This window comes from Glycine soja, chromosome 3, assembly GCF_004193775.1.
Source record: "Glycine soja cultivar W05 chromosome 3, ASM419377v2, whole genome shotgun sequence".
In the NCBI taxonomy this organism is placed as follows: Eukaryota; Viridiplantae; Streptophyta; class Magnoliopsida; order Fabales; family Fabaceae; genus Glycine; species Glycine soja.
The window spans coordinates 42,615,454-42,633,446 of NC_041004.1; the positions used below are offsets into that span (position 1 = coordinate 42,615,454).

At 33.5% G+C, this 17,993-nt stretch overlaps 2 protein-coding genes across 2 annotated transcripts; one reads left to right on the forward strand and one right to left on the reverse strand.

Annotated features, from left to right (window-relative positions):
* The first annotated feature begins 1,215 nt into the window (after positions 1 to 1,215).
* On the forward strand, positions 1,216 to 4,796 carry LOC114407235. The gene is made up of 5 exons (XM_028370269.1): positions 1,216 to 1,550; positions 1,769 to 1,931; positions 2,594 to 4,318; positions 4,408 to 4,498; positions 4,579 to 4,796. Exons 1-3 carry the CDS (start codon positions 1,413 to 1,415, stop codon positions 2,785 to 2,787), a joined length of 495 nt encoding a protein of 164 aa, XP_028226070.1. The 5' UTR covers positions 1,216 to 1,412; the 3' UTR covers positions 2,788 to 4,318; positions 4,408 to 4,498; positions 4,579 to 4,796.
* A 3,388-nt stretch (positions 4,797 to 8,184) lies between these two features.
* Positions 8,185 to 10,175, reverse strand: LOC114407236 (B3 domain-containing protein At2g36080-like). Its single transcript, XM_028370270.1, has 2 exons — positions 9,316 to 10,175; positions 8,185 to 8,761 (listed from the first exon to the last, which is right to left on the reverse strand). Exons 1-2 carry the CDS (start codon positions 9,947 to 9,949, stop codon positions 8,529 to 8,531), a joined length of 867 nt encoding a protein of 288 aa, XP_028226071.1. The 5' UTR covers positions 9,950 to 10,175; the 3' UTR covers positions 8,185 to 8,528.
* Positions 10,176 to 17,993: the final 7,818 nt, after the last annotated feature.

Sequence of the window (17,993 nt, forward strand, 5' to 3'; positions counted from 1 at the left end):
AGTAAAATAAACTGATTGGTATTCCATATGCTTGTTTGGTAAATTCTCAAACATTGGATGTGGTTCTTTTCCTGGGGATTTTGATCGTGAGTGATGCTCTGAGATGGACAACGTTGATTTCCTACAGGTTACTGCAGTTGGGCATGCAGCCATGTTGGCTGCTATCAAGAGATATGTAGCAGCTCTTGTATGTACAGCTTTTTGTTTGATCTCGGATATTAATCGTCATTGATGATGTGGAGTCGGATGAGGAAGTGGACGTGGACAAAGATAAATGATCAAGAAGCAATGCAGTTTACGTGCAGCTGGCAAAATTATCATTCTTTGTAGTCGAAGAAAAGAACGTAGGGTCTAGCAAAAATGGAAAATGTTAACGTGTCATCCAACACCTACGAAGAGAAAGAAAAAAGAACATTGTGTAATGTATTTATGATCTGACAGAAAGGAAGAGATAGAAAAATATGTGTTGGTTAGGTTAAAATGAGAAATAGTTTGTGTATCATTACTTAGCAAAATTATCATTCCACAAAGTGTATGACACCCATCAAAGCACCAATTGTTTACAATCCAAGCATTGGGTGGTGTGCGTGATTCCCCAATAAGTGTATCCTGACAAAAATGTGATGTTAGAAACTGGAATTTTCAGGTTCCATAAAAACTGGGAGGAAGATTTGGATAATTTGAATAAAGTCTTAAATTTAATTTTTTATTGTTGTGATTGTACCTAACAAATTACTCCGGTAAGAATAAATAGTATATATATCAATAGTAAATATTCTTTATAATATTCATTAATAACTAATTTTCTATCTATAATAAATTTGTTAATTTTTTAAAAGACACGTAGTGTGATTAATAGTATTAAAATTTTGATTCACCGCAAAAGGAAATTGGAGCTCCATTTCTTTGTGAGTTCAGAAAATAAAAATTTAGTTTGAAGTAGTTTAATAATTTTAAATTGGTAAAATTTTATGTTCATTTAATTTTTTAAAATTCGATAAATTCAAAATTAATAGAACTATAATTTTTGTTGTTGTTATTCAGTAATAAATTAATAAAATTTGAAAATTAATTGTAATTTAAAAGCATTAAATATGTTATTTTATTTTAATTTTTTTACTTTGTGATGATCTTAATTTCAACTGATTTACTGGTCATTTGAGTTTTAAACGAAGTCGAATGACCAATGAACGAAGTCGAATTCTACGGTGGGAAACTCTGATAGGTTTCCACCATGGGAAATAAATTACAACCATTAGATCTATTAAGTTTTAAACGAATACTAATGGCTGTAATTTTTTTCCACGAAACCTGTGAACGTTTCCAGCGTAGAACTCGTCATGAACGAATTGTAACTCAATTCAGTGCAGTGATAGTTGCTACGAACTGTATTCGCATTTTCTAGGTTTGAAATGAAAGTGAGGGTTGTTTGCAGGAAAATTTACGACTACATACGCTATGATCTCAAAGAAATCTCTTTTCCCTCTTCTTTGCCAGACCCTCCTAACATCAAAAAGCGCCGCATATTGACCTGGGACGAACGTATCTGGGTATGCCCCTTTTCACTGTTTATTTTTACCTTCACTTGAGGTGTGACCATTTGTTACTTTTTTTTCAATTTGATTCTGATGATCACCAAAAAACTTATTGTGGTTGAACATGATTTTATAGTTGTATTATCGATGTTGTAGTTTGGAGATACTTAATTGAAGGGATGCCTCTTGTCTATTTGTTTTCTAGATTGTGCTGAGAAACATTCCATGTTCAGGTTTTTAAGAGAGCTGCCAGGCTTTATGCCGCAAGCTGGGTTCGTGACATTGGTCCTGACCTTCGGCCTGATGATTATAAGAAGGATGATGACATGACTGATGAAACAAATGGTGAAAAGAAAACAACTAAAGGAAAAGAATCCTCAACACTGGAGGACCTTGGTACCAACTTGTTCTCCACTTTAATATTACCTCCGGTCCTAAACAAATTGTAGTGCATTTTTTTTTATAAGAAACAAATTGTAAAATACACTATAACTTGTTTCTTATAAATAGGACCAAAGGTAGTATCGTTATGTTGTTTTGGATTTAATGGTTGTTGTTTTGTCAAAGTTACGATTGTTACAGTTGAAGTACAATGGTGCTTCTCGCTGTGAATTTATCGAAGAGTAGTTATGATTATGATATATGGATACTCTTTGGTGTGCTCATGTAGTTGTGTGAATTGCTTAATCAAACTATTGTGAATTAATGACTTGCGCCAAGAGAAAGCAATTAGGATGTTGCTGAATATTAAGTCAAAAGTGCTTTAGATAAAAAACAACAACTTATGATTAACGTGAACTATTAAAGATTTTTTTTCACTAACTAGAGTACCGCTGCCGCCGCTTGCTTATTCAGCATTGAGTAGAATTCTCTGTTCCTGCTTTATTTGCAACTCCAAATTCTTAGTGATTTATAATCTTCTGCTTTTTTTAGTTTCCTTACCATTATTTTTCTGGTTATGTTTTGCTAACACTTCTTTGAATAATGAGTTTGTGAAGGTGATTTTGACTTTTGACCAAGCATATGATCATACGTATTTTTTACTGGAAAATTTACAGCTGTAGCTGCAAGAGGGGGAATGGAGACTCTCAGACCGGCTTTGCAGCGTGTGTACATGACCAGAGCATCTGCATACAGAGATGCTCTTAAAAGTTTCATAGAAGGGTATCAAGAGGGTGTTCAGCACGTAATGGAGAAGAAGGAAGATTCCAAAACTCAAGAAGATGCTGATCTACCCAAAAAATCAACTTGAACTTGCTTGTAGGAGGCAGGGTTTTATTTTTTCTCTTGCAGACCTTTAGTCATTTAGACTCAGGCATGAAGATTTGAGAAATTAGAGACAGTCCTCTTGATTAAAAGGTCTTAATGTACATTGCACTGAACAGATATAATCGAATATTCCAAAATGGGTGTATTTTGGATACTAAATATCCAGTGGTAGTCCTGAATTTTGTTTTTGCAATTTTGTTTCCAAGTTTTCAATTTTGTGTGCTTATTTGTGATGTTAAAGGTTTGTTTGTTCTGCAAATGATAGCAATAGCATATGTTGATGCCATGTTTCTTTAACTGCTTAGCTAATGATGTATTGTCTATTATTATTTATATTTGCCCCCTAAAATACACAGTTTGAATAGTTCTGACAATAAAAGACTCTGAAAATTTGTATATATGAATTTCCAGACATTGGCTTATGACAGCTAGCCTGATATCTATCTTATTTGTTCCACATACGTGAATTTTAACAATTTGCAAGTAATCACATCAAGTAATGATTTCAATCTTCTTATAACCTGTGGTTGCCAAGCTTGGTCATATATTTTGTGAAAGACTTTGGTAGAGTGGTGGAGGTGGTGGGTTTTTTTTATTTGATCCTCCCCATTTCTTCTCATGGATGCTTAGTAAAATAATCACTATGTATTTCATTCATTTAAAGGTCACTGTTGCATCTTTGTTTCGTTCACTTAGATATGTGAATTCACCTGCTAAAAGATGATATAAGGTGAGCTTCCTATATGATTGATTCTGGGTTGGGTACTTGGGTTGTATGATATCCTTGGCTAATTCTATTTAGTGGAGATAATGTTATCATTTATTCTAGGTAGAATTACTTTGGCATTCTAGAAGATTTTCTTGCCATGCAGGTGGGCTGAATTATCAGCTGAGGCTGTGGAGGTAGCACTTCTACCCCGGGGTGTTACATATATATTTTTTATTGAAACATGTATGTGGCAGACAAATTGGGTCATGAGATGCCAGGTTGAATAGTTGTGGCTTCATTGTGGAGATTGAGATGACTGAAATGACTTGCATAATGTGAGAGATAAGATATAAAATTAAGGTCCCACAAAATATTATTGATTCCGTCTTTTGAGTGATAAGCCTGCTATATTGGTCCATTTCCATATGAAGATTGCATCTATAGTATTGATCTGAATTATGGAGGAATAGTTCTTACTATTTCAGGTAAGAGGCATATGCTTATCTTTATTGTAACATTATAGGCAGGGTTTATATTTCCAGTCTTGCCTCATGGCCAAATTTGCAGGGAATCTTTTAAATCACAAGTTTTGGATCAGTAGTACTATAACATTGAGGGGCATTATCTACACGATTGACATACATTTTACTATTCTGCAGTGAGAATCAATTTGACCGAATGAAGCCGATGAGCTTTCCATTTGAGTGAATGCAGGAAAGAGCATTGCTCTGTGATTTATCTGTTTAATTTTGTGTTTGGTAGTTCATATGCTGAAACGTGAGGCTCAGGTTGCTGAGATGCAAAGGTAGATTTTGTTGGTGTTGATGCTGATGTCAGTACGTGCTTTATTCTTCAATAAGAAATCAATTCCCATTGGTGTTCTTTATTCTACAGCATCTCCTAAAGGAGGCGCAGGGTGAGATTTATCCATGACCTTTTGAAAGTAATGCCAAGTGAAGTGGCATCAAAGATACACACCCTCAAAGTATTTCTCTCCTATTTTCCCCTTTATTGTCATCTGCACTGTATTATTACTATTAATGTATAAGTGTATCACTTCTGCAGGTCAAAGCCTTTGATTGGCCATCATGTGTAGGCCAATGATAAACACCACAATCTGAGGACCCTCCCACTTGCAGAGAGCCAGTGTGAGCCACTGAGAGAGAGATTGGACTCCTTCTCAAGCAGGAGCTCAATGGGCCTCTTGTGTAAATCTTTATGGGCCCCTAATAATCACATGGCACACTATTTGATTACTCATAAAGGTATTTTGCACTCCTGTCGTTCTTTTGCACAATTATTTTGCATTAACTTGTATGAAACTGGTATCGATCATGTTGATTGAAAGCTAAAAGCTTTCTTGAAGCCACTGTTTAAACACAGTGATCAGTTCAAGCTCTTCTCTCCTCCCCTACTAGGTCCTCAAAAAAAGTTGGATTATTCTGTTTCTTCAATTCCTCTGTAAGAGACAAGGGCAATGACTTGTACTCGACTTTTGGCAATTCATTGATCAAAAGCACTTCACTGACGGGTCACATCCTCAACCCCTGCTTGTCGTCTATACAAGCAGTTAATTGTACGGCAGCTAAAACTTGAGTCAGTGAAACTGTCTTTCTTCACCTGATAATTCCTCTGTTGTACCCGAAGTTTGGAATTTTTTTTAACCTTGGATTCATGTCACCTCAATGGAATAAAAAAAACGCTAGAAAATAACATGTATAGTGTGTACGTGCTGAGTTATAGACTTATTAAAGAGAGAGGTTCAGTGGTGGAAATCAATCAAAAGTGGACCAAAACTATTTCACTCATTGTGCCCTCCCCGTTAATAAGTTAATAAGCCAACAAAGAAAAACTGAGGTTGCCTCAATAACATTAATAACTAAAACTAGGTGTTATGAGAGAACTTAGAAGTTGTGAATTACACAGTTTAGAATTTATAGCAGATTTAAACAGCATTCATTGTGAGGCGTACTGCGTTACCTTGAGTGATATACTGTTTTACTTGCCTGCTCTTTAAGGATATCCTTGCCTCCTTTTTCAGTTTATGGCCTTTATTCTACATTTTCCCTTCTTTGTTTAAACATTTTACCCTAGTCAGTTATGCTGTGAACGTTTTCTCTCTTCCCTTTTTATTTCATTGCGTGTAGTTTATAGCCTGCAAAAACTTACAACTGCACACAACAGACCATATAAAACAGGTCTGGCCACAACCGAGCTTGGGGGAAGAGGGGGTCTTCAGCTTCCCCATTTTTACTTGGTTTTTCATCCACATGAGTTTGTCATTACACAAATAAATGCATCATCAGAGATTATTACCTGAAAATTTGCATGAAAACAAAATTTGAAATATTGTCTTGGGAAGCAAAACCCAAAATATCCCACTTGGCATGATCACTCAAACAGCTGTAGGCTGTAGCAGCAAATCTATATCTGTGCATATAATATGAATTTGGCTTCTCTAAAATAAGTAATTTAAATTGTTGATGATACATTCTTAATTTGTTATGCATAGTATGTATTATTGACTATTAATTTTCTTTTTAGCATTTGAAATTACTTGCCTAGTAAGATAGAGCATGTTTGGATTCCTGTTTGGGGTGTTTCAAACTAAGTTTTATGTTATGTTTGATTACTTTCAAAGGTACGTTGGTACACTTGTATTTTGTCTAAAACCAAGTTTTCATAAAAGCAAGATTTTGCAAAATGAAAACTACTTGAAAATTAAGTTTGTTAACTTTATTAACCTAAGCATACAATAATGCACTGAGACTTCTGTTGTTGTTTGTTTTAGATTACTTATTTTACGTACATGCTTACTTTAAAATAGCAGGATCCATATAACATATTGAGATGTGATTGCTGCCACTACCAAGAGGAAGAGGTGGAAGCTGTGTTGCTTGCTTAACTAGAGGAGTGGGCTTAGTAGTATGTATGTATATGTCTTTGGTTGTGTTATGTTATCTATCAAGTCAAGTCAAGTCAAGTCCACCCACCCACCCCACCCATCATAACCCACCAAAGCCAAATAGCAGCACACCTTCAGTGGCACCATACCTTACTTCCCACGTATATTATGATGATCCCTAGTGAAAAATCTTAAGGCAGAATCCCAACAGTGGCAAATTGATTCCTCATTTCTGATTTCCAATGACCTAAATTTCTCCATTTGGCACTGGGATGACGTCATCCCAGCTATCTCAGTGGGGCCCATCAAAACCTCTCCATACCTTACCCTCTGAATCTGCCCTCTGGCTGCAGTCTCTTTTCTTTTCTCATCACTACACTCTCTCCACCTTCGGGTTTACTCATTGTCACTCTTTTGGTGTGAAAGTAGTTTGGTAAGAAAATCAGGGATTTCGTTTCTTTTTTTCTCCCTTCTAGTTTTTCTATCATTTCTCTTTCTTTCATTTCCCTTTCCCTTTTAGGCAGGGTTTGAGGGGGGGAACCTGACAAGTGGGTTAATTGGATCAATTATGAGATGTCGCATTCACCTATCCTTGTCCTTGGTGATTTCTCTTCTGCTTGACATCCTGTTGCAATCACGCTCGCATCGACACATTATGTTTAATTCCTACTTTGTTTTTCACTGCAGTTGAAAACATTTAAATGGTTATGACACATTCATACCCCGTAAAGAGTAAGATGTGCCATTGATTTTTAATGAAGAAAAAAGAGAGGAATGTAAGAATACAAATTGTTGATCAGTTTATGTGAAAAAAGGGTACATAATATTTTCGAAACATTTTTCATGTGGACCCGCACGATAGCAAGTTAGCAACTTAATGCATTTTTTACGGTTAATTTGGTGTCATTAAAAAAAGAAAAAGCGGTATAAATGTTTAGGTGGAAACTTTTTGTATGTGGAAAATTGTTTAAAGAATCAATTGAACCTTTTCCCGGATACCAGAATATATGCGAAGCAAGTAATCCCATAAATTCAGGATTCTGAGGTGGGATAAGCTACTTGAGTGTGACTTGAAGAGTCACTAATAAGATTAGTTTTATCACAATGGAAAGGCTAACATTGTTAGTTGACTTCCATGTCTTAAAAGATTTATCGAGTTCGCTTTAGGAAAGTTTTGGATCGACTTCTCAACCATACATATTTATGTTGGAAAGGTGATCCACGGCACCGTTATGCTTAATAATGAAACTTAATTAATTATAAGGCATTTAAGGCCCACAAACAAGTTCGTTCGGAGAAAGAAATTAATTATAATTTGATCTTGTCATCCTTCAAACTTCCAATGTTGTGTCTATTGGTTGGTAGGCCACACTCACAACATGCAAAGTGGGCCAAAAGAGATATGAGGTTTACCCAATAAATCCTGTTCCATGGTGCATTGTTAATCTATTTGCATTCTTCTGCTATCAACTTTGATCACTCATTGAGTAGAGAGAGAACGGTGTTTCCAATTAAAAAAAAGAATGCATCTTAACTCTGTTGGGGTAAAAGGAAACCACCAGTTTTCCATCCATATTTTAATCAAAGATGCAGAATCAATTAATTGAACCGAAAACAAACGTGATGGATAAAACCTCATTACATGATCAAAACGGATTATAACCTTCACGAAGTTTGCTCAATTTTTATGTACTATTTAGATTTCGTCTACATGTATGGCTTTTCCCCTTGCGCCTTTTAAATATATTATATAATAAGAACCGAAGTTGATAAAAAAAAGGTCCCATGATCTGACATTCACAGCTTAGTCGATAATTAATATGCTCGAGTGACAGGGAACAAGAAGATCCGATAAAACGAATAAACAAGGCATTCCCATTTGTATGCATCACCCTAATTCAAGACAAGAAAGATCCTCTATAATCTTCAACGTAAACCTAAATATACTTATAATAAAGAAGGGTTACTTTCATGGGTTCATGTTAACGACACGGTCATTGACTAAAATTAATTCAAGGGCATACTTAACCCTGAAGCTGGAAAAGGAAAAAGAAAGGGGAGAATCTAATAAAGAGGGAGGGGCATATATATCTAATAGATTCTAATTCTATTATGGTTGTTGAGGTACCATGTGATGGTGAGGGTTTGAAGAAGAAGAATAAGAAGAGGTTTGATGGTGGTATAAGTGGGTGTAGGAGCATTCTGGTGTGGAGTTCTGGGAATCATTATGATTATCAGGTTGGCATTCCATGTTCACACCAAAGAGCCTCAGCACCCTGCCACTGCCACTTGAACTACTGTTCCCTCCCGGTGTCGTTTCGTTCTGTCCTTGGGACCCTCCACCTGTAAGTAACAAACATTACCAACACGTGCAAATGCGCACGCCTTTAATCACTCCACATTTCATGTTCCAATCAAAAATCATACCCTATACTATACCACATTCAAATTACACAATAACAAAACCATTTTATTTTATTTATAAACCCGCTGCAATACTTAACAAGCTTTTTAGTAGTAGTATGTGAATCCTATATATTTTTCCCACGTTTAATTCAAAGAAAAGGGCGCGTGTCTCTCACGCGACTTCCCTAAATCTGACCGTACAAAAACACTCTTTAGTCCTTCCTAACTCACACATTTGTTCCAATGAATATGTATTTTGGACGCATTGTTGTCCGGGTAGAAAGAAATAGAGTTTCATATGTCAATCAATTAGCATAATAAATGTCTGCATTAAATATCAGATTAATGAAATAAAACTCCAATTATAGTACTAAAAATATACTTAAGAAACCGCGTTTTAATTAAGTTTTGTCCTGAAATTAACAAGAAATAATGTTACTACTACATAACAGAGAATATTATTATTAAATTAGTGATGATGGATGAGGTACCTGGTGCATGAAGAGAGTGAGGTTGGTATGGGAAGGGGAAGTGGTGCGCAGGATAAGGTGGGTGCGCAGAGTAGAAGGAAGCGGAGGATCTGGTGGTGCTAACGTGAGCGGGGACCGGGTTGGGTTGGCGGCGGCTGCAGGAGATGAAGAAGCGTTGAGGGAGGGAGCGGTGTCTGTGGAACAAAACGACGTCGCCAGCGTGGAGGCGTTTGTCTTTGACGTAACGGCTCCATCCTTTGGTCAAAACGTAACTCTGGCTACTGTTCCAATAAGAGTAACGGAAGCGCCAACACTTCCCGGACTCGTCCTCGAAACTCAGCAACAGCCCCTTCGCCGCCGACGAGTCGAGAGGGAAGTGCTTCTCCGCGTGCTGTTTCGGAATCACGAGCCGGTTCAGCTTCCCGACGTCGCTCGGCGTCAACGGCTTCTCGAACATGGCTACCTTCTCCTCCTCTTGCGTCAAGTTATTAGTAGCCTTGTCCGAAACGATAACGTCGTCTTCCTCCTCCTCCTCCTCGTCGTTCAGATTGAAACGCGGGGTGTGGGAATTACTCAGCCACATGGCGGCTTGTTGCTGTTGGTCGTTGGTCCAGTATAGTGTTGTTTCCGGTGAATAGTGGTTTATCGATGACATTGTGAAAGGTGGGGAGAAAATGAAAGAGAAAGAAGGAAGAGGCGTGGTGATGATGATGATTATGATTATGGGTTCATTTTATTTGGAAGCTCACTGCTTCTTTGATGGACCTAGCAAAGATATGACAATGAGTGAGAGAGAGAGAGAGAGAGAGTCAGTACGAGAGTACTTTAAGGTTATTTGCCAAATGCGTTTGCGTTACTATATGAAGAAGAACAAGGTGGTTTCCAATTTCGATGCTCTTTTTCAGTTTCTTTTCAAATTACCCTATTTTTAATTAAATTGTTAAAAAGATTATATATATATATTTTAATGATGTGTTTCATTTTATTTTATTTTTTTGTTTCCGTGTGAGCTTGGTAGAATATTTTGATGATGAAAGTTTGATGAGTTTGGCAAAAGGTGCATGTACACTTGTAAGTGAGACATGGTGAGATTTTAAAATTGAAAAAATTACTGAATTGGACCGAACATGTATGTTTATGAGCCTTGAGATGGTACAGGTAAACATAATTTGGTGTAATTAGGGACATCCCATGTTAGTAAATTGGCTAACAAATCAAGTGATGATGGGGCCCTTTCTCACCAGTCCTCAGAGCCTCACACTAAGCACTCATCATAATTTTTGCTTCATTCATTCTTTCCCAATCCTATCCAATGCCATCGGCCGGCCTACCTATCATCCCTCTTTATTTCCACACCCAATTTCTCCTTTAATTTCATCACAAAACGGTGCCTTTTATTATTGTTATTATTTCTTGATTTGATCTAATAATCAAACTTATAATTCTTGCCTCCTTTGTGCTTTACATTTAAGTTACAAGGATGATTATATATCTTACATTCCCCGGCCCCTTTTCTTTCTTATGTTTACTAATTTTTAAAAAATTGCCATTTAGTAATGGACAACAAAATGCCAATTTTTAATTGTTTTTTGCGTGAAAATTCTGGTATAGATCAAGGAAAAAACTAATTAACGTAAAGTGCTCTATATGAATGTAAGTGTATATAGGTCTGATTCATTTCAAGTCTTGTGAAAATGTGTTGTCTTTAGGATAATGAAAGAATAGTATTTGTGTCACGTGCATGACTTCATTATTCGTGTTTAGCCATTCCTTATTCCTGGTTTTCAAATTAAGGAAGCTACATATACAAATTGAATGCGTCATAGGCAGGGAAGAGAAGAAAACAACAATCAAGACAAACAAACAAAGGCATGGGAGGAGTAAAAATTTTCCACAGATATATGCCTTCTCTTTTCTTTCTAATAAATAAGCAGAGAGTAATGAGATTTGATTTGTCCAATTAGAGAACACACACAAAACTCAGCGCAGTCGTGTTTGAATCCCCACCTCCTACATCTCTCGTACACATAATCACATATACTCTCTCTTTACTTATTATCTGGTCCTATAGTTATCTACTCATCTTAATATTTTATATTATATAGTTGTATTCCATATATAATTATTTCTTTACTTAGATTATGTCTTTTCTATGAGTTGGAGACAAAACCACCTCAGTTTCCAGGTAGATTCAGACACCCTTTTCAGCCCTACAAAAGGTTGAACTCATTTGTTTAGTTTAAGTATATAAATGTTGGGGGCACACCAATAACAATAAAAGTTGTTGAGTTTTTTTTTTTCTTTTTCATTTTCTAATATAAATAATTCTCCTGGTGTCGTCAGGGATCGATATATCTAGGGTCCGTGTGTTTTAGTTCTTCGTTAGAACTATTGCACACGTTAATAGAGAGAAAACGCTAAAGCATTTATTTTTTTTACGTTAACCTAGCCAAATGTCAATTAGGCTTTTATTATTCTATCGGAAAATGAAATGTACACTTGTAAATGCTCAGTCATGTCACGAAACCTTAGATGAGACGGTCCCCATATAAACCAGAAATGCTTGGTGGGTGCAATTAATTCCCGGAAGATAATATGAAATTTGCGGGTACTGTAAATAAAAAACATAGTTATAAAAATTGGATTGCAGTTCGACCGAAATCTAATATCCTGGATAGTCCAATTAAAGTAAAGGATCGGAAAAATATTTGATCCGGTTTGGCATAGATTGACATGGCTGAGTTTGATCAAACATGGTGACCCAAATCAAGTTGGTCTGATCTGATCCAATTAAGTTTTTTTTTCGTTCTTATATTGTATTAAATTGTTAATAGTTAATTATTAAATAACATATAATATACTCTTATAATATTTTTTGTCTTGATGACAATATATGATAACTAATTATCATTGTATTGATCATGATATGATATGATTCAATATTAATGTATTTTATACATCTTCAACATATTAGTTTATGGTCATTTAATAACTTTTATATTTAGTCCTGAAAAATAAAAATTTTCTTAATAATTTAATGATAATATCCAACAAAATAGTAATAATTTATAATAATAGATGACTATATGATATTTTATAATTTTATCATGACAAAAAATTTAATTTTAAAGCATAAAAATATAAATTGATTATTATGTTAGGTATATTATATATATTTAAAAATTTTAATATATATACTAGGTCCACTTGTTGGACCTCTAATTCATTGATTCAATATCGCAATGGAATCAATGAATTGATTTTCATAACATTGATTAAAAAGACAAAGAAATACAAATTAATATAAGATGCAATTTATAATATGCATGATTGATGGAGAAAGATAATAAGAAATAAAAATATGTTATATAAATTGTGTTATATAGTAAATATTAACACTGACCCAACCCCCCAAGGTGTTATTAGACTACTTGTTGGTATGATTATCAAACTCTCGACTTAACTCGCTAACTGTTATGAGTTTGCGAGTCCACTTATCCTCTTTAAGTTGACTCGCGTGTAAACTCTCTTTTTTAATAAACTTTGAGTAGACTTTATAAACTCTAAGTAAACCAAAATGCAAGTTATTTTGAATTATTTTCTATCTACTTATTCAACATATCTTCCTTTAGTGTCTTCTTGAATAAAAAAATTTTCACATTTGATAACATCAAATATTTGTTTTCTAATAACATCAAACCTCGATGGGAATTATCTATCACTGCTATAACATCTACAAAGTATTATGTAGTAATGATGCATTATCAGATTTGGTTATTTAAGTATTGTGAAATTTATAATTTATTATTTTACTTTATTACATTGTTGAAATATTTAATTGTTATGTTATTTATAAAAAATTTATTATTATTTTTATATAAAATTTTTACAAGTTTACATAAATTTTCGAATTTAATAATGTTGTTGAACAGGAAAAAAATACACAAAAGTGATGTAGGTGAGAATCTGACATGCTAATTCAAATCGTCGCCTCGGTGGTGTGTATGACTATGGAAAATCTCAATAGTTTATTTCAGGGGAAACGGGGGCGCAAGACAATCCCACGAGATATTTAAGGAAAGTGGGGTAGGGACAGCCTGATGGAAGAGAAAGAGAAAATTAACTAATATTGACGTAGTAAAAAAAAACTGTCATCATTTATCAATAAACGAAAATTGTCGTGCATTAAATTTGTCTCTGATAATAGTAATATAATTTTTGTTTAATTAAAGTTAAACTTTTAATTAATATATCTATTACGATTTTTCTATATCCAAATTGTATGTATGTTAATTTATGGTATGTTAATATAAAATTGCGATGTCTATGTTAATGTAATTTTTCTATTTCTCCTTTTTATTCTAATTTTAATATATTGGTAGTGGAGTGTTGCTGGTTTGCGGTTTGCTTTGAGGACGTCAACCTAATTGGTACTCCTCTTCCCGCCTCTAGCTTCATCCACTCAAGTTTATATAAAAGAATAATATATGACCAAAATATGTTAGTATTTTGTTATTTATAATATGTTAGTTTTTTTTTTTTTTACATTATTTGTACATCTGTGTATACTTTGTTATTATTATTAACAAAGAGTGTGATTGACAAAAGCTAATTGAATAGAAATGTTTAATAAAATTAGTTATTAAAAGTTAGTTAATAAGTATAATATTACATAAAAAAATATAAAAAAGGATTTTTAATAAGTTAATAAAGAAATTAAAAACAAAGATATATATAAGTTCAAACACGCATTATATATATAATTAATAAAATATTCAAATTATTGTAAATTTCTGCATTAAAAAAATATACACTACATGAAATTGCCTTCAAACTTCAAATAACATTCTAAGCTAATGAAATAAACTTTTTCTTTTTACTGATTAACTAGGTCTAATTTAATCAAATAAGTTTTTATAGATCACAGTCAAATAAGTTAAAATATAACTTAAAAGTCTTGTCAGTCATACTCATTAACATGTTATTTGATATACATACAATATACAAAACACATTATGTAACTAGTAAGTTAATAATTAATTATCATATTATGATTCGTCACTGATTTATTAATTAAATAGTAAAGAATATTGAAAATTAATACGATACTGATAGATAAGTTTAATAATAATAATAATATTTACATGAAAAGATTTTCTTATTGAATATTTTCCAATTAATTTTGGTTATTTCTTTTTTAGTGACCTTCGGCTATTTTCTAGTTGATTCATCACAATCAAAGATTAATCTAAATATTGAATTCCATTTACAGGATTGATATTTCCCATCAAATTAATATTCTTTTACGATATACTATAGTTGTTTATCAATCATATGATTCATATGACAACAAGTTAATCATAATGTTGATTTCTGCAATACCTATATTAGAAATGGTTAGAATTGAGATGGCGACTAATTCAAGTCTTTGTCTTTCTTTTGGCAATAAATTTCATGGGAACATACGTTCAGAACTTGGCCTTGCTAACTAGCCAGCATTTTTATATATAAAAACAGGAATTTGTGTCTCTTTGTTTTAATTTGTTAGTTTCGCTCCACAAAATTAAAGCAAGCGAGAATGGTTTCGTGAAAGAGCTGTTATGATTGGTTTAACTAAATATTTTGTCTTATGCACGAGATCAGAGAGACTGTTCCTCCAGATTGTAATACTAATAGTTCATTGTAGCAGTAATAAATTCCAAAAGCAACTTGTTAACAAAAGGCCAAGAACAATGTACGCAATCTATTATCTTGATACGCATCCTACACTTGAGTTTATCGTACAAAGAGATTAATAAACAACCAGTACTCAGTAATATATAAACACACCTTGTGTTTGATTATAGCTGAATAATGAGCACACTTGTCAACAAATTCAATTTATTCTTTAATAGTTTGAATTGACACTAACTTTGCTAGAACACATGCATATCCGTTGGACAAGTTCAGATTAATTGATCAAATTTCTGTCTAGAGACTCGCCTAGAATATGCTAATTAAGCGCCAGTGGGTGTAAAGGGTTAATTAAGTGGGCCAATTGGAGTGCACCTCACTTTGAAGTTATCACATTAATCATTATAAATACAGTAATATGTTTGCATGTGGCTATATTAAAGTTGAAAATAGTACTAAGGATCTCCAATGCATCAATTATTTACTGTGTGTGTGACCCTATATCTACAACAAAAGCATTATTTATAATATGGTAAAGCAGGTTGTTGAAAGGTATGTGCATATATAATCAAGTCAAACACCAATAAGTCCATGCCAAAATTCAATACCCCCCTCCTCCATGCAATATTAATTCAAAATTTCCATATTTGTTCCTTCAAGATATCTAATTTAGTGGGGACCCTAGTGTCTATACTTGTCTTATATATATATATATATATATATATATATATATATATATATATATATATATATATATATATATATATATATATATATGTGCCATTTCTTTTAATAATGAGATTTAAATATAGAATTTTATACAAATTACTCGAACCTCTTGTTAGACTGATCCTAGTGAATTTATATACTTAAGGTTTGATAATGGAAAAATAGTGCATCAATATTGCAAAGTGGCCGATATGGTAGACTTCCATTACATTGGGACCGAAGTGGGACTAACCTTTTCATTGTCTTTGACATTAATAGCTAATCTTATCCTTTTGAATAGTTCCTGGTAAGTTGAGTTTAACCAGTAACATATGTAGAATTTGATCTGTTGGTGACTTGGAGGAAACATGGCCAATATAGCAATAAACCAAATATAGTCCTTGTGAACATGTAATGTGTCCAATACCCGTGAGAAAAAAGCAAAGTAGAAAACATAGGATTCATAGGATTGATAATTACCCATAATTAAAAACATTGAACCTAAGAATATACCATACGCTGTTTTCAGAATGCGTTTCATCATGCAATATTTTGGTCTCTATATCTATTTGTGGTAATGAGTGGCTCAAATTCCTGTTAGTAATCCCTTTTGTGATGTTTGATTATGATGATACATTCCTATGATTTGGCTTAATTATTGAAAAGATCACTAATCATAGGTTAACAGCATTCAATTGTAGGCATGCAAGTCTAATCTTGAAGTGCATGATGTCATATTTATGCCGGCATATTATATCAAGTGCCCCCACACTACACCGATTCCTCTTTCTCTTTCTCTCTCCCCTAATTTGTAGTTGTAATAACTCCTTTAGATACACGAAGGATCAGGATAGGACATACAGAAATTTTGTAGTCCACTATGTATTTATCATTCTATATAGTGTTTTATATTTTATTTATGAATTTTACCAAAAAAAATAAAATAGGATTCAACAAGAATTCGTTCGATTTGCTTTTGTAGTTATCCATGAACTGACCTGATTAATTTACCTCTCAATTTGAAGTAAAATAGAAAAAGGAACATACGATAAAATAAATAACGCATAAACAAATTATATATTGTATATTTATTTTATAAACGTATTTTTAGGTGCTAGTTTCCTGAATTTATTTATTAAAATATACATTTTTTTTCAAGTATTAAGGCAAAAGGTTAATTAAATAAGACATCGACAATTATATGAACTTTCCACGAAACAGAAAGCTATATACATGCCAGGGAAGGCGGGGAAAACATTACGTACGTCGTATGGCGAAAATACGAAAGTTTAATGGAGTTGCATCAACATTCAACATGAAGTAACTAAATAATCACTACACACCGGCCAAAATATCAAATTCATATATAATAGAGTACAGAAAAATGATTTATCCCGAGAGAATATTAATTTTGTATCAGCCCTGAGAATTTTAAATATCGATCAGGAACCAAACAGCAGAAGATGTGGGGTCCTCAATTTTTCTCCATAATAAGGTAGGTAAAGGAAAGTGCATTATTATGTCATGAATCCAAACAACAGATGAATATCTGGCAAGATGGAACCACTGGGCTATGAACTCTAATGCATAACACTGGCTATACCTAGCTACAGCAAGAAATCTACTTACATAAATATATGTACAATAATCTAGCTAAATAAACACCCCAGTGACAATTTCCCAAGCAATAAGTGTATCAGAAGCAGAAGCAACCTAGCTCTCAAAAGATTAAAAAGGCTTATATATAACTCTCTCTTTGACACACAAATATTAGTTCTATACAGAGAAAATTGTAGCCCGTAAGATATCGAATATAAAAGTTACTTATTCTCATGTTTGATTCTTATATAAGCCATCGAATATTTCCTGCATGATCGAGATTTAATTTAGTCTAGTCACTTAATGTGTTGCACTCTGAGTAAGTTTGGATGAGAAATTAGCATTGCATCCTAGAATTTTATTTTTAACAACTACTATTCAAATTGAAAATGTAAAAATGATGTTTATTCATAATTACTTCTTTAATTAAAATTAACAAGAAAAAAAAACTAGTTTTTTTTTTCCCGAGAAATCATGTTTAGTCAAAAATAGTAAAACAGTAAAGTAAAGGCTCCACAGATAAACAAACACAGAATGAAATGCAAATAGTGTGGGTTCCTAAACAGCACAGAAAATGCCACGTCACCTAATTTTTTTTTTCTGGCTTGTCTGTATTTATTTATTTTCTCACCCGTCAGGGGAAGGCATGCGGGTTGGGCTATGGCCCACAACGTCAATGTGTAAATGTATGTGGGCCCACCACACTTGCCACATTTGTC

Excerpts from the sequence above, each read along its gene's own strand:
- LOC114407235 (XM_028370269.1), top strand. The coding sequence starts at position 1,413 with ATGAAAGTGAGGGTTGTTTGCAGGAAAATTTACGACTACATACGCTAT. Across the intron at positions 1,551-1,768 it reads CCTGGGACGAACGTATCTGG|GTTTTTAAGAGAGCTGCCAG; the intron begins GTATGCCCCTTT and ends TTCCATGTTCAG. Across the intron at positions 1,932-2,593 it reads CTCAACACTGGAGGACCTTG|CTGTAGCTGCAAGAGGGGGA; the intron begins GTACCAACTTGT and ends GAAAATTTACAG.
- LOC114407236 (XM_028370270.1), bottom strand. The coding sequence starts at position 9,949 with ATGTCATCGATAAACCACTATTCACCGGAAACAACACTATACTGGACC. Across the intron at positions 8,762-9,315 it reads TCACTCTCTTCATGCACCAG|GTGGAGGGTCCCAAGGACAG; the intron begins GTACCTCATCCA and ends TGTTACTTACAG.